The sequence below is a fragment of the Lactuca serriola genome, chromosome 2 (assembly GCF_051521515.1).
Source record: "Lactuca serriola cultivar US96UC23 chromosome 2, Lser_US96UC23_V15, whole genome shotgun sequence".
NCBI lineage: Eukaryota > Viridiplantae > Streptophyta > Magnoliopsida > Asterales > Asteraceae > Lactuca > Lactuca serriola.
In genome coordinates, this window is record NC_136409.1 from 208,305,688 (window position 1) to 208,322,355 (window position 16,668).

At 34.6% G+C, this 16,668-nt stretch overlaps 3 protein-coding genes across 4 annotated transcripts; 2 read left to right on the forward strand and 1 right to left on the reverse strand.

Moving 5' to 3' along the window:
* Positions 1–1,348: 1,348 nt before the first annotated feature.
* On the forward strand, positions 1,349–4,215 carry LOC145088307 (serine carboxypeptidase-like). Its single transcript, XM_079026573.1, has 9 exons — positions 1,349–1,826; positions 2,246–2,414; positions 2,503–2,622; positions 2,698–2,841; positions 2,939–3,089; positions 3,177–3,265; positions 3,337–3,595; positions 3,683–3,816; positions 3,912–4,215. The coding sequence occupies exons 1-9, from the start codon at positions 1,510–1,512 to the stop codon at positions 4,038–4,040; spliced, it is 1,512 nt and encodes a 503-aa protein (XP_078882699.1). The 5' UTR covers positions 1,349–1,509; the 3' UTR covers positions 4,041–4,215.
* Positions 4,216–7,663: 3,448 nt separating this feature from the next.
* On the forward strand, positions 7,664–14,201 carry SEC8 (subunit of exocyst complex 8). 2 transcript variants are annotated; one of them, XM_079026574.1, is made up of 25 exons: positions 7,664–7,814; positions 7,915–8,018; positions 8,402–8,788; positions 8,903–9,007; positions 9,106–9,215; positions 9,344–9,496; positions 9,565–9,673; positions 9,757–9,863; positions 9,952–10,259; positions 10,354–10,517; positions 10,598–10,713; positions 10,818–10,882; positions 10,984–11,161; positions 11,237–11,337; positions 11,426–11,538; positions 11,609–11,716; positions 11,800–12,003; positions 12,087–12,172; positions 12,258–12,471; positions 12,557–12,634; positions 12,773–12,874; positions 12,969–13,043; positions 13,135–13,230; positions 13,323–13,372; positions 13,477–14,201. In XM_079026574.1, the coding sequence occupies exons 2-25, from the start codon at positions 7,977–7,979 to the stop codon at positions 13,562–13,564; spliced, it is 3,159 nt and encodes a 1,052-aa protein (XP_078882700.1). In that variant the 5' UTR covers positions 7,664–7,814; positions 7,915–7,976; the 3' UTR covers positions 13,565–14,201. The 2 variants fall into 2 exon arrangements, with proteins under 2 accessions (XP_078882700.1, XP_078882701.1); XM_079026575.1 differs by lacking the exons at positions 7,664–7,814; positions 7,915–8,018; positions 8,402–8,788 and having other exon boundaries at positions 9,349–9,496.
* Positions 13,941–16,644, reverse strand: LOC145088310 (putative ribosomal large subunit pseudouridine synthase SVR1, chloroplastic). Its single transcript, XM_079026576.1, has 10 exons — positions 16,142–16,644; positions 15,747–15,826; positions 15,543–15,643; positions 15,373–15,445; positions 15,191–15,284; positions 15,044–15,092; positions 14,737–14,887; positions 14,568–14,624; positions 14,293–14,348; positions 13,941–14,201 (listed from the first exon to the last, which is right to left on the reverse strand). Exons 1-10 carry the CDS (start codon positions 16,539–16,541, stop codon positions 14,138–14,140), a joined length of 1,125 nt encoding a protein of 374 aa, XP_078882702.1. The 5' UTR covers positions 16,542–16,644; the 3' UTR covers positions 13,941–14,137.
* Between the last annotated feature and the right edge of the window lie 24 nt (positions 16,645–16,668).

Below are 16,668 nucleotides of genomic sequence, written 5' to 3' on the forward strand. Positions count from 1 at the left end.
AAAGAACAGAGATCAAGAATAGCCTCTAAAATCGACAATATAGCCCCTCCCCTTTTGAATTCGGATTTGCAGGTCTCTAATTGTAGCCCCACCGCTTGATCACAGGCATGAGAATTGAGTTTGGACACATGTTAGGAAATTTGTAAGAAAAGTGTAAAAGTATGACTTGTGCTTTAGCCGATAAAACCCAAGGAATCGTGAGTGTTCATCCATAAAGATAACGTAATATAAGAATCCATCCGTGGAAGAAATAGGAGCTGGTTCCCATAAATCACAATTTTAAGTCAAGCACATGCAATGATCATTTTAAATCATCATCAAAGAATAAAAGCTTGCTTAGAGACCTGACAAGAAGAACAAATGTCCGGTTTAGGTAAAATAGAAGTAGCTAATAGATAACTCAACTTATTTAAAAAAGAAACAATGTCTAAAGCTACATGTCTTAATCAATGTTGATTCAACCTAAGTTGGATGTTTCATTTATGAACTTTAAAACAAGATGAAAATAATACATTTGGTATTTTATTTTATTTTAAAAAAAAATTAAAGCATGTCTTAGTATATAAATTGTTTGAATCACATATGTATACTTATTTAGTCATCCTATAAGAAAGCAAAACTGATATTGTAAATCCTTAATAAAAATCGAGATAACATATATTGTTAATAAAGACCGAGATAATTGATCTTTTCGTTTTGAAAAGTTGTCTTCAACTTTTCCATGCTTATTTAGTTATCAATACTTTTGTTTTATGTTTTTATTAACTTTTTTAGAATTGGATTTTTTTTTTTGAACTTGTTAGTGGTTAAAAGTTAAATTTACCAAGTTAGTTAATTCGCATACGCCCGGATTTAAACCGAGACCTCCAATTTAAGAGTTTTCACCTCTACCAAGTAGGCTAGTTCCACATTGAAATAACTTTTTTAGAAATGAAAACGCAATAGACAACGGACAATGGTACTTGAGAAATCGTATGATTTTACATAACAAAACATTTAGTAATGTTTTTCCGTAGAAGCTAACAATATATATTGTGAACTTAATTGCGATAAATTAATTCATCCTTTTGAAAACTAGTCCAAAATAGGACATGTTCACCATTTAATTTTGCGTACGTTTCTGAAACCTTTAATTTTTTTTTTTTTGGTATTTAATATCTCTTCTTTTTAAAAAATAATACGAAACAAAAATAGTTAAAAGTCAGGATATAATATTAAAACTTCCCTTTTTAACTAAAAAATAAGAAAAGTTTGTTGGGTGACAAAGTGGACTGGAGGCACACTCCAAGCAATGACGTTCCCGCCTATTAAAGCAAGAGCAGTTCCTTGTGAAGAAAAGCAAACGTCGCCGTTTCGTTCCAACAAGCAACAAAGCTTTTCCTTCTTCATCACTCCTTTCAGTTTTCTACTTTTCTTTCATCAACCCCTTTTCCTGCTTTACTATCTATATATAATCCTCGATCGCTCTCCCAGAATCTTCATATCTCGAAGCTTTCTCTCAACTCAACAATGGAGAATTTGATGATCCTTCTCCCGCTTATTCTTCTTCTTGCACCGCCTGCTTCGACGACGACTCTTACTTTGGACAACCCTAGTTTCCCATCAACTCAAGCGAAGAACATGATCAGGGACTTCAATTTGTTCCCAGAACATGAGATCAACATTGTTGAGGGCGATGCTGGTTTACGATCGTCGAGTGTCCAGCAGAAGACCATAGTTGAGAAATCTTTTAAATTTCCAAATTTTACCGATCCGAATGGCGCATCTGTCGCTGATTTAGGTCATCATGCTGGTTACTACCAGATTGAACACTCCCATGCTGCGCGGTATGTTATGAGATCTTAAAGAACTTGATTTTAGTGTTCCTTTTCAATTATAATGAATTTACGTTTACGCTTGATTGATGTTCTTCTGAGAGGTTTAACTGTTTACTGTTGGAAGTATTGCTAATTGAAAATTTCTAATTCTTTTTTCCTTCTGATCGGATCCCAAACTTTGAATCCTGTATTCGGGCACCTAGGTTAATCTTCATTTTAGCCTTTTCATTTTTATGATATAATTAGACCAAATCTTCGGGTTTTCTATGGAAAAATGGCAAAGTGAGTAGAACAAGACGTGATGGCAAATTGCTTGTTATTGTCTGGCTTACTCCGTTGCTATTATATTATGTTTCATCTGTTTCTACTTTCTGAAAGAGTTAGCTCTGTTCTTTTTGACATCTAAGAATGATATTTGTGCTTTGTAGGATGTTCTACTTTTTCTTCGAATCACGTGGTAAAAAAACAGACCCTGTTGTTATCTGGTTGACTGGAGGTCCAGGTTGTAGCAGTGAGCTTGCACTTTTCTATGAAAATGGCCCGTTCAAGATCCAAAAGAACTCTTCTCTTGTGTGGAATGAGTATGGATGGGATCAGGTGACAATGTTATCATTTTTGAATTTAATTTTGTTGTTTTGCATTGTTCTTACTTATCAAGAAATGTTAACTGTTTGTTTGCATTCAGGCATCCAACCTATTATATGTTGACCAACCAACTGGAACCGGCTTTAGTTACAGCACTGATGAAAGAGACATTCGACACAATGAACAGGGTGTCAGTGATGACCTATATGACTTTTTACAGGTTTGTTCACCTTCGTGCTCTTAATTCTATGTGATTATGCAACAATTAATTTGTTAATTTTTTGGTATGATTCAGGCCTTCTTTAAAGAGCATCCTGAATTTGCAAAGAACGACTTCTTCATCACTGGAGAATCATATGCTGGTCATTACATTCCTGCTTTTGCTGCTCGAGTCCACAAAGGAAACAAAGCTAAAGAAGGAATCCATATAAACTTAAAGGTATCTGTATCTCTCTTTGCTTAATACAAAAAAAAAGGATTTTGTTTGATTTCATCGTTAAAATTTTGGCTTATATTTTATGGTTTTTGTTATGCAGGGGTTTGCCATTGGAAATGGACTCACCGATCCACTAGTTCAATACCAGGCATACACTGATTATGCACTGGACATGGGAATAATTAAGGACTCTGATTACAAACAAATCAACAAAAAACTTCCATTATGTGAAACTGCAATTAAACTTTGTGGTAATGTCTTGTCTGCATCATTCATTCATCTCTTTGGTTTTTGTTTTCATCTTTTATTTCTTAAATAATTTTCTGTTTATTTCTCAGGCACTGATGGAACAGTGGCTTGCATGGCTGCATACATGGCATGCAACACCATTTTTAGTTCAATCAAATCCATTGCTGGAAATATCAATGTAAAGATTTTTTTTTTCATTTTAGTTTTAATATGTGAATATGTTTGACGCTGCTGTAATATGGTGTGCAGCATTATGACATAAGAAAGGAGTGTGAGGGAAGATTATGTTATGACTTTTCAAACATGGAGAGTTTTCTTGCTAAGAAATCTGTGAAGGAGGCTCTTGGAGTTGGAGATATTGATTTTGTATCTTGTAGTCCTGTTGTATACCAGGCTATGCTTGTAGACTGGATGAGGAATCTTGAAGCTGGCATCCCTCACCTCCTTGAAGATGGAATTAAATTGATGATATATGCTGGAGAATATGATCTCATCTGCAATTGGCTCGGTTAGTTAGTATATCATTTATTGAGAGTCCTATAAACTTCAAATATCAAATCTTTTTATTGATTTAGTTTATGTATAAAATAAATAGGTAATTCAAGATGGGTCCATGCAATGGAATGGAGTGGCAAGAAAGAGTTTGGTGCATCTGCTGAACTTCCTTTTGAAGTTGATGGGTCTGAAGCTGGTTTATTTAAGACCCATGGGCCACTCACTTTCCTCAAGGTACATTTGTTTTTCTGTCGTGAATTGTTATTATTATTTTGTTTTTGACATATATTCATGATTGAATGGTCTGTGTTGGTTAATAATGGAAACAGGTTCATGATGCGGGGCATATGGTTCCAATGGATCAACCAAAGGCAGCTTTAAGCATGTTAAAGAGGTGGATGAGGGGATCGCTTTCTGAAACTGCAGCTGAACCTCAATCTGCTGTTTATTCTGAGTAAGTGATGTGAGAGCTGAAGGGAGTTTGATTGTGTGTCTACTGTGTAACCTCTTGTAAATGATAAATGCATGTTGTGATATTTATAACAAGTTGAAGAATAAGAGGGCATAAGTGGCAAGCATCTTGGTTGTGTAAATTGTTTTCTAAATCAATAGGTCTTGTTTGTGTTTTGTTAAGCAATGTTTTATTTTATGTGTGATTCATATTTTGGATGTGTTTGCAAAAACGCCGTGGAGTGGGTAGAGGCATAGGGAAAGGGAAAGGGTTGTGCGTTGTGGAAGGAAGGTATAGTCCGTTGTGCAATGTGTTGCGAATGATGTGCACAATATGAACAAATTGTTGTACGTCAACTATGTATGAGACTATGAAGTCACACTAACAACTGTAAAAAGGGTCTAAAATGAATAATACGTTTATTTGTTATTTATTAAGTTGAAACAGTTTAAATAAAATAGTTATTTATTATTTAGATAAAAAAATGGTTATTTAAATAAGCCGCATAATTAATTAAAATAATTCCTGGGTGGGTTTATCTTTATTAAAAAGTTTACAGATGGGGGTGGATGAGAAGGTTGAGACAAATGAATGAACTTGCATAATTTGATGAATTGATGGAATTTCTTATCGGCGTTGTCTTGAAAGATAATGTCAATGACAGATTCATGTGGCTTTTCTTTGGCTTGGATTCGGCATAATACTCTTGGTCTTGTAATTTAGGATGTGGAGGATAATCAGATGCATTGTTAATAAGTTGCTCCAATCAAATTTAATATTTTTGTTTGTGAGATTAATTTGGACTGACTATCTATCCATACAAAGTAATCTTGACTGGTGATGGATAGACATGCACTCAACTTTATTCCCGATTTATGGATTGGAAGTGGAGGCAATATATCACTTATTTATTGTTTGTCGTACTGCTCAAGCGACGTGACTCATGATGTGTAGTTTTGGAATGTTGATACTTGATATGCCTACAACTTCAAATCGCGTGTCTTTTTTACATTTGGCGAACAAAATTACTCAACTGAAGGCACAATCATAAAATGATGGGTTGATGTGGTAATTCTCACAACTTTTTTGGATTCTTTGGATCCTAGAGAATAACATTGTTTTTAGAGGGCCGGTGATGAGAAAATATTTTATGTTTGACTCGCTAGTAGTGCTTTCGTTTCCTTGGAATTCTTTTTCGGCGCTATGAGTTTGGCTCAAAATCTCTATATACTTATTTTTATTTATTTTTTTATTTTTATTTTTTCTTTTGGTTTCTTGACTAATTGCTTGCTAGTAATTTAATAATAACTAGTTGTGTTGAAGAAAAAAACTTTCCTAAGAGCTCCAATCCTTTAATATTTTCAGATACCAACACTTCTTTCAATTTATTCAATAATTTTATCCCCCGATTTTCGCTAAAAAACCGAACTAATTTGCAAAGACTCGACGTCATTTAGAACTTCAATTGGGGAAAAGAATATGATAACTATAATAATATGCTACTATTACTAATAATAATATTATTATTACTAACAATAAGTAATACAATTACAATACAAATAACAAAAGTAAATGCAATATGAATAAACAATAGTTTAACAATAAACAAACAAATGATAATGAAAATACCATTAACAACCCCAACACAAAATATTTGTGTGAAGTGGTAATTGTATGACAACCATTTTTTTTATGTAACTAGTACGGACGTCAGTCCGTTTTGACGATTTTATTAGTCTTATATTTTCAACATCATTTCTTATTATTCTCTTACATGTGAACCATTTCTATAATTTCACTATTACAGCAGGACCATTACTGTAATTTTGTCTTATGCATGGACCATCTCTGTAATTTTGGTATTACACATGGACCATTTCTATAATTTTGATATTACAAGGACCATTTCAATAATATGCTATTACACAGGGACCATTTCCGTAACTTTATCTTACACATGGCTCATTACTATATAATTTCTTATACATGAACCATTTGCTCGTTGGACATTTCAGATCATTTTTGTAAAATTTTCAAAAATATGGACAATTAAATAAACATAGTTTTTACACATGGACAATTTCTATAATTATGCTATTAAAAGGTACCATTTCTATAATTTTGTGAAATACAAGACCATTTATGTATTTTTGTGAAACTCAAGGACCGTTTCTAAAACATTGTGAAAGATATGGACCATTTTATGAAATATAGTGGTATTTAGGTAATATTGTGAAAAAGAAATGATGATTCCAATACGAACTCTCAGAAATATAAATTTCAATAGAGGAAAGCTTTGAGACAAACATACAATTATTACAATTACATTATTGTGTCATATGATTCTAAAACGACAAACATACAATTATTCGTAATTATTCCTTTCACATACAACGAAAGGATCGACAACAGATATTTCTTCAATGATGGTCTTCAATAATGTCTTCAAACATCAAAACATACAACTATTTGTAATTATTGTGCCATATGATTCTAAAACGACAAACATACAATTATTCAATAATTGTATGTTTGTCGTTTTAGAATCATATGGCGCAATAGTGTAAGTGTAATAATTATATGTTTGACCTTAGCCTGCTGACTAGCTATGTGGAGGTATCCCTCCACGGCTAGCTTCTTAGAGGGACTATTTGTTTTTTTTTTTTTTTTTTTTTTTGGGGGGGGGGGGAGTGGGGGGGGGGGGGGGTCTCTCTCTTTTAGTTTGCTGATCAAATGTAAGAAGTATACAAAGTGTGTTGCTATACGTACCTTCTCATTCATATAAGTTGTCAAATCATTAGCATACACGAGCACTATTTCATTCACAAAGGGATACATGAAACAATTTGGGAAGGGATACATATAGAATTACCTATAAGAATTTAATTTGTCATTCCTCTTGATTGCATCAAAACTTTACATGGTCTGAATTTTTTTTTAACAGAATTTGTAGTTTCATTTCAATCATATTTCATTATATTATATTCTAAGTGAACCAAATGCTCGATTGGCATGATTAGAAACAGAAAGATAAAATAATTGGAAATTGAGAAATTTGGAAACAGGAGACAATTAAACATAATACCACTGTTATATTATTCAAAACAAGAATTTTTTTTTTATTTTAATTTAATTCAAAACCCCAATCTATTTACTGTTTTGTTTATATTTGTCATACATACATACATTGTTGTTATGCATACTCTAATGTATTATATTCGTTACGAATATATAATTAAGGGTAAGTCTATAAGATAACATTCAATTTTTAAATATCAACTTCGTTGAAAGAAAAGTCTAAAAGTTTGAAAAACACGATATATAAGAAGAGTCATTCTAATTGGTTAAGTAATCACCGAGTAGATAAACATAGTTTATTGCAACCTTAATTGGGCAGACAACGATTTTATAGAAGTTAAATTAATTTTATATCCACCCAACCATCTTTGCTGTATATTTCTTGAAATCATATTTATTTTTATTTTTAGACAGGTTCCAAATCCACATAGTCTTCAATGAATTTACCTTTTTACCCTTGACCATCTTCTCGTATTAGACGCGGTTTGGTGGAAGATTTACAACATTACGGGGTCCTGATAGGAATTGAGTCAGATGGAGATGGGTCACGGTCAGCAGTTCAAAAACTCAACCATGGTTAAACACGTATAGTTACAAGATCATCGTCAGTGCCCCTTTTTCTCAATTTGCTGGAGCTCCACCAAGCTCTTCTCTCTCCTCCCTCCAGATCCTCCGATCACCACCGTATTCGTGTCGTTTTCCGGTAAGCAATCGTTGTTATCCTCTCTTCGCCCTTCGTCAACGGATTTTCGGCACAAGCGGGATTGCAATTTAGGCATAATTGATCTCTTCTTTGCTTGCAGAATTCTGAATTGTGGCCGGGACGTATTTCGAAAGCGATTTGCTTGTTTAGTTCCTCCGAGCTATGGGACTCTTTGATAATTTGCCTGTTCCTCAAGATAAAGCGGTGAGTTCTAATTAAACCTCACACCACTTTGTTTATCTCTTGTGTATATTTGTCATGTAGTTTAAAGGGCTTTTAGTCTTTCAGAACTTGACGAATTCCATTTAAAATATTACTCCTCTCCTCCATAGATAAGACCTACACTTTGACATTTGGGATCAAGCGAGCTACTTTTCAACTATAAGTGATGTGCATTAACTAATTTAAGGAAAGTCTCGACTAAAATACTCGTTATAGGGAAAGTGGGGTAATGATGGTGTGATACTAGTGGTATATAGGGGACCAAATGTGCGTAAAATGAGATGACTAAATAGGCAAGTGTGTATTAATGAGGAATGGTGGAAGATTTGTTTTGATGTTTATTATCTGGTCTGTTTCCACTGCAGTATTTAAGAGATGATCTTGAGAATGTAGATGAGAGCTGGACTGTGGCACGATTTGATTCGCTACCTCATGTTGTCCATATCTTGACCTCAAAAGATCGAGATGCAGAAGTCCAAACATTGAAAGACCAGAGTGATATTGTTGAGGAAGTTGTGGATGAAGTTGTTCAAACTTATCATGGTGGATTCAACAGAGCAATTCAAAATTATTCACAAATATTGCGGTTATTTAGTGAGTCTACTCAAAGCATCCGCACACTTAAAGTTGATCTGGGCAATGCAAAAAAAGTCATTAGTGCTCGCAACAAACAGTTGCATCAGCTTTGGTATCGATCCATGACATTGAGACACATTATCTCCTTGTTAGATCAAATTGAAAACATAGCTCAGGTTTGTGTGCATCTTCTAACTTTGTTAACTGTTGTATTTGCCTCAAGAAATATTTGGCCATGTGCAAGTTATGGAGGCTGAAGATCTTGAATTGAATTTGTTCATATGTTTCAGGTCCCATCTCGTATTAACAAGCTTATTGATGACAATCAGTATTATGCAGCAGTCCAAGTTCATGTTCAATCATCTAGAATGCTTGAAAGAGAGGGACTTCAAACAGTGAGTCAATTTGAGCATCTATACTATTACTAGGTTGCCTTTTTTTAGAAAGAATTAGGTTTACAGTAGAAAATTTACATACTAGTTGGTTTTGACAGGTTGGTGCTCTTCAAGATGTCCGATCTGAGCTGACAAAATTGCGGGGTGTTCTCTTTTATAAAGTGTTGGAATCTTTGCATGCTCATCTTTATAATACTGGTGAATATAGGTAATTATGATGCTTTATCATTTTTGCAATAATTACATGCTTCATTCACTCCATGTCCCATTCCCTATTTTGAACTCAAGAGTAATATGAAAGAGGGATTTTGTAGAACTGATGATCTTTTAGTGCAGCTCAGCTACCCCTAGTATGAATGAGAAGGATGATGCTATTCCAACCACCACAGTTGCTGCATTTTCAATGAATCATTCACAGTCTCTTTCCCGAAGAACCAGATTGCAGAAAGGCGACAGTCATGTTGGAATTGCCAGTTCCGTTGATGGAGGGTAAGATGGAATCTCAATTCTGAAGTGAATTTATATGGAAATAATGATGAGAATTTTATGTATTTCAGTTCCTCATATGATGGCCATGATGATGATGACAATCAAGATAGTGCTGACATGAAGAATACTGCTCGTCTTCCAACATGGCTTACTGAATCCACTCCTGATGAATTTGTTGTATGATATAACCTTGCCTATTAAATTTGAAAAGTTTCTTTTTTTTTTTCCTCTTCTACAATTGGGGTTCTATTTAATTGCAGGAAATAATGAGAAAAAGTGAATCTCCTATTCATGTGAAGTATCTGCAGACTATGGTTGAGTGCCTTTGCATGCTTGGCAAAGTTGCAGCTGCTGGTGCTATAATGTGGTATGTAATGCTACTTTTTTTTTTATGTTGTATTTTCAAAGGAAGACACTTATTCTTATTCTTGTTTTTTTTCCCTATATATCTACAGCCAAAGATTAAGACCTACAATTCATGAGATTATTACATCAAAGATCAAAGCACAGGCAGAATATGTAAATTCTTGTAGAGCTGGTGTTGGGCAGGCTGCCCGAACTGCTACAACAGGTCTTCATTATGTAAAAGGGCAGTTGCAGAGCTACCAGTTACCAAAACATAAACATAAAAACGGGTCATTGTTAGCTGGAACATTATTGGCAGTTAGCCCTGTCTCACCTGTGATGGCTCCCATGGGAGCTGCACAGAATGCAGCAAAGGAACTTCTTGATTCTATTCTAGATGCTATTGTTCGGATATTTGGTTAGTATAACTATATAAGTTACTAATCATGTAATCATGATCTGTGATTGTGAGTTGTGACTGAGTGAGTGTTATTATTTTTTATATTTTGCAGACAACCATGTGGTTGTTGGGGAGCTTCTTGAATCAAAATCTTCTCAAAAAGCACCAATGAACACACCGAAATCTATGGTGACTGAGATATCTGGGAACCCTGATTCTGAATCATCTAAGGACACAGGAGGCTACACTATTGGCTTTTCCATGACAGTTCTACAGGCAATTACTAATTAGTGCTACTCTTTTTACTATCTTATATTAATCATATAGTTCATGATTTTTAACTGTATATTTGACAGAGTGAATGCCAACAACTCATTTGTGAGATTCTGCGAGCAACTCCTGAAGCTGCATCTGCTGATGCTGCTGTTCAAACAGCTAGACTTGCAAACAAGGCTCCTTCAAAAGAAAAGGGGTAAGCAAATATACTCTATTTTTTTTTCTGACCTTTTTCCATGCCCACATTTTGTATAGCTCATTTTTCTGTTTGGTTATTTATATTAATACTTTTGTTAACAGGGATAAGACAGAAGATGGCCTTACATTCGCCTTTCGCTTCACTGATGCTTCAGTATCCAGCCAAGGTACATGAAAGACTCTGCTCTTTGACTTTATATTACACAATATTACTACTTATATTTGCAAAGTGTTTTAACTTTTGTGTGGTCTATCTGACTTATGTCAGGTGCTGATTTGATTCGACAAGGGCGAAATAGGAAAGGTCAAAATGTCCAAGAGGGTTATGGTTCATCTTCCCTCCTACCAGAACAAGGCATATATCTAGCAGCATCTGTATACCGACCTGTTCTACAGTTTACAGATAAAATAGCTGCAATGCTGCCTCAAAAGTATTCTCAACTAGGGTAAGTTTGGTATATTTTTTTTTTGTGATGAACCATTAATGTGTCTTATGGTGTATCTTGACCTTTATGTTGCAGGAATGATGGATTGTTGGCATTTGTTGAAAACTTTGTAAAAGATCACTTTTTGCCAACTATGTTTGTAGATTACAGAAAAGGCGTGCAACAAGCAATATCAAGCAAGTTCTTTGAATCCTTACCTTTCAATTAACTGCTATATAAATTCTTCACTTGATTACTAATTTCCAATTGGATTCTTGTATGTAGGTCCCGCTGCATTTCGCCCACGAGCAAATCCTGCTACTGCTTACACCCCTTCAGTTTCCAAGGGTCGGCCTGTCTTACAAGGACTTTTAACCATTGATTTTCTCGCAAAAGAGGCATGATTTTTTTTTTAAAATTATTTATTTCTCATTTGATTGTGTTTTAATTTGCATAATATTACTATAGGTGCTTGGGTGGGCACAAGCAATGCCAAAATTTTCTGGTGACCTTGTGAAGTATGTGCAAACTTTTCTTGAAAGAACATACGAAAGATGTCGGGCATCATACACTGAGGCATGCCTGTTTCTTTAATTTTTTTGTTCTTTTTTTTATTAAAAAAATAATAATAATTTAATGTATGAGTTATGATATATCAGGCAGTTCTTGAGAAGCAGAGTTATATGCTTATTGGAAGACATGACATTGAAAATTTGATGCGACGTGATCCAGCAAGTGCATTTTTGCCAACTTCACTTGCTCATGCTCATGCCAATGGAGATAACCATATTGCTGATGCTGAATCTGATGGGGTTGAATTGGAAATCAGTGCTCTTCTCATGAAACTAAGGCCAATCAAACAGGTCTGTTTTATTATTCCTTTTAAAATTTTAAAGTTTTTGTTTTACAGAAGATTACAATAAAGATAAGATATCTCTTGTTGCAGGAGTCTTTAATTCGTGATAACAACAAACTTATATTGTTGGCATCCCTTAGTGATTCATTGGAGTACATTGCCGATTCTATAGAAAGGCAAGTTCTTATTTTATGTATCGATATATGAATCACAGTTTTATTTTATTTATTTTAAAGAGAAGATGTGTCATGTAATATACAGGTTTGGAAATGCATCAGCAAAAGCATCTGATGAAGAAGTGGAACAAGAGACGAATGATGTTAAGCCGACACCTGGGCATGGGCGTCATAAACGAAATGCTAGTGTAGCTCATAAGGACCTGGCATCATTTGCTGATGATTACAGAAAGCTAGCAATTGATTGCTTGAAGGTTTTACGTGTTGAGATGCAGTTAGAAACAGTTTTCAATATGCAGGTATGTCACATCACATCCTGTAAATTACTATTTTAACCTTGTGAGATGTTTTATCTAACCTTCAAATTAATTTTGATGTTAACAGGTAATGGCAACACGGGAATACTTGGAGGACCAAGATGCTGAGGAACCTGATGATTATGTTATATCTTTAATCACCCAGGTGTGTGTTATATATATATATATATATATATATATATATATATATATATATATATATATATATATATATATATATATATCTTTGTTTTTTCCAAATGTGTTCCAACAAATAAATTAATTTATGTTTTTGGTGGCATAGATAACTCGTAGAGACGAGGTAATTGGTCCTTTCATTGCTCCAACAAAACGAAACTATGTATTTGGTGGAATCTGTGCTGTTGCTTCACATGCATCCATCAAGGTATGTAACAATATAAAGATTTTTTTTTTTTTTTTTTTTTTTTTTTTTTTTGGGTTGTAACAGATAAAGATTACATATAATTTTTTTTTATCAGGCTTTGGCGGAGATGAAACGCATCAATCTTTTTGGGGTACAGCAGATATGTAGGAATACAATTGCATTAGAACAGGTTTGTGATTGTGATTATGTATTTTATCAAGAACACTTTAAAAAAAGGTTACTTTTTTGTGATGAATGTAATGATGTAATAATAAATATAGGCTTTGTCTGCGATCCCATCAATTGATAATGAATCAGTGCAAATGAGGTTAGATCATGTGAGAACTTACTACGAACTGCTAAACATGCCAGTGGAGGTAATTAAATGCAATAGTTTATGTACAACTACAATAGTAGTTATATTTGTGAATTAAAAATGAAATGTATATTTTTTGTGTGCAATGTGCAGGCATTACTTGCCTTTGTTACAGAGCATGACACATTATTCACTGCCATAGAGTATGTTCATTTTTATTTGATTTACTTTGAAATATTAAACATATAAGTGTTGCTAATTATTATGATATGAGAGAAGTGATGACAATGTTGTATTGTATCTGTAGGTACTATAATCTTCTAAAGGTGCAGGTACCTGGTAGGGAAGTTCCAGATGATGCCAAAGGTAGGATGGCTGAGATCTTGCCTATTTAATCTTTTAACATCCATGGATGGTGTTCATTATGGTAAAACCTACTTGTGCTACTAGTATTTTGTTTTGTTTGATTGAAATCACAACCCTTCTACGGATCTTTTAAATGCATAAGTTTTCATAGGCATGCACCCCTTTTCCCAAGAGTTAGATATTATTAGTCTTTTGTGTTTCCGATTTCTATATTTTCCCAAATTTTGTATTCTTTTGTGTAGTTGTAGTTGGTATAAGGCCTTTTTTGGTCCTGTTTGTTATTAAGTGGTATGTATTTCCTTGTAAAATAATTGGTCAATTGTCTACAATGTTATTTGGTATGAAATTATTATTATTACATTATTGAAATGGTTTGATGGTGGTTAACTTGTCAACACACAGTCATTGCAAATTTTTAAATAAACCATCATTCAAAAATTTCAAAACTTGAATATGAGATATATAATTTACAAATTATAACCTATTACTCTACTTTCTTTGCTAAGGCATGCCATCTAAAACAACACAATCTTGACCCACCACAATCATACTATCCGCTCACTATTTCCCAATCAGGAATCCATCAAGGTGGTGGCAATTCATTACTTGTCCTCCCACCCCAATGCCTTTAAATGAGCTGGTTTTAGTTCCATGTGTTTTCCAAACCTATTATTAATCATACACAAGATGTACTCTAGTCAAATTATGGTCACTTTGATGATAGGGTCAAAATCATGAAAAGTGTCATAATACTTACAAAAGATCTGGGGGAAGCCTGAAAGCACCAATACGCATCCGCTTCAGTGAATAAATCTGGAATGACAACAAAATTCATCAAAATAATGCCCGTGCGCCAAAATATAAGGCACCAGGTCACTTCCACAAAAATATAAGGGCAAAATGCAAGAAATACAAGTACATATAAACTTTTATTTCTGTTTTCTGGTCTTAACTTAAAAGGAGTGCATTGTTTTGTTACCTATTGGGGATGACAGCATTAAGTTTTACACAGATAAAGAATTGAAACCATACCTGAAGTCCAGCACTTTTCACAAGTTCTCGAACTTCATGATTTCTCCCCTCATGAACCTACAACCAGTTCAATCAAAACACATAAAATCACCAAAATGATGTTATAATCAAATTTCACCTCTCAAAGGTAAGTTAAATTTTTGGTTTTCATGTTAGAATATGGAGTTACCACGATGCGAATGCGGGGTCTTGATTTATCAGGCTGTTGTGGTAGCAATTCCACAGCATCTGGGATACATTTGACACCATCAACCATTGTTCCCTCACTAATTGCTAACAAATGTCGTTTGTTCACTGCTCCATCTATTGTTGCAATGTACCTTCACCCATAAAATAACATCAACATTGATTTCTTCATCATAGAAAACAAAGTTTCTTCTAACAATCCTTAGAATTGTGAGAAGTGCCACATTGATTTCTTCATCATATTACAACTAAACTGACTAATAACATATGGTATTGGTATGGAACCTTACTCTTTGGATAAACCAGATGAAGGATGAGAAATTTTCTGTGCAAACTCCCCTACAAAGCATAATCATAAACCACATGAAGGATGAGAAATTTTGGTTAAAAGCTATGCACCTAAAGTTATATTGCTTTTCACAAAACTTTACAAGTACCATCATTTGTCACAATAATCAAACCAGTTGTGGCAACATCAAGCCTTCCTACAGTAAACAATCGGGGTTTCGGTTGCCCTGGATTTCTTTTATCCTGGATTAAAAAAAAAAAAAAAAAAAGACAGTGGTTCAGATTTGTAACATTCAAGCTACAAGGAGCAAAACGAATTTGTAGCACTTACCCAACTCTTCATATAATCGCTAAACAAAGATATGACCGATTTAGTTTGGGTTTCTCCTGATGAACAAATGTATCTGCAAAAGTATTGGCTCAGTGAATTGAATATTTGAAGTAGAAAATAATATTTGAATGGGTTGGGTGGTTGTAATAAACATTAGACACAAAACAAACCCTTTTGGCTTGTTGAGAGCAAGATAGACCTTTGGAGGCAGTTTCTTAGGAAGGCGATTACCATTTACATATATCATATCCTTCTTAGGATCAACTCTAGTCTGCACATTTATTGGAAAACAATATCAACTATAACAAATGATTCTTTGAAGCTATCACTCAATGGCAATTGAAAACATATACCAAGAATATGAATAAGCTAACCTGGGGAGTATTGCATACAGAGCCATTAACAGTCACACGACCCTCGAAGATTAGCTCCTCACAGCTCCTTCTAGATGCAACTAACAACAAAATGTCATAAAAGTTTCTTGAGAACGATGTAATGTAGGAAGTTCATGTCTAGAGGACAGAAGTAATCTATCTGTAGAGATTCAAAAAGGCATGCCATAACTTCCTTTTCAAACAAACATTCATCAGTCTGTTAGTTCAAAGCATCTAAGTTTCTCTTCTCACAAGCATACAGTAACAAAGAATTGTATGTGATGATCGAAACATCGAGTTGGAAGTCAAAATATATTCCCACAATCAGAACCTACTTTTGATCCTAACTGTGGATAAAAGAAGCAAGTGATAAGATGTTCACAAAAGAATATCACCTCCGGCAGCAGCGAGGACTTTACTGAGCCTCTGCGATGAGGTCTCCTTGAAATTCTCGTTGTAAAACCTCCTCGCAGCTTTGGAATACCTCGGCTCCGACGTCAATTCTCTGGTCGACCTCAATCCTCTGCTCGACCTCAATTTCTTCTCCGCCGGTGAATTAACGGCGGATGCGTCCGCCATGACATGGAGGATTCGTACCGAACAAGGATCTCCTCTCCATTGACCAACGAGTTTTTTATCAGTTAATGATGACACGGAGGTGGTGATGAATTCGGAGGAGCGAGAGGAGAGAGAGTATGTAAACAATGTATGATAGCGAAGGTGGTTGCAGGCAATAGAGTAGGGTTTCGAGATGTGGAAGGTGGAGAGTGCTGTTGTTACGGCGGCTACCGCCATGGAAGCAGATGTGAAAGACAGAAAGAGGGTTTATGGAGGTTTTCTGTTCACCGGTTTGGCGTCGGAAGAGATAGATAGGAAGTAGGAACAATTAAGTAACTTAATTATTTAGGTGAATTTCATATGT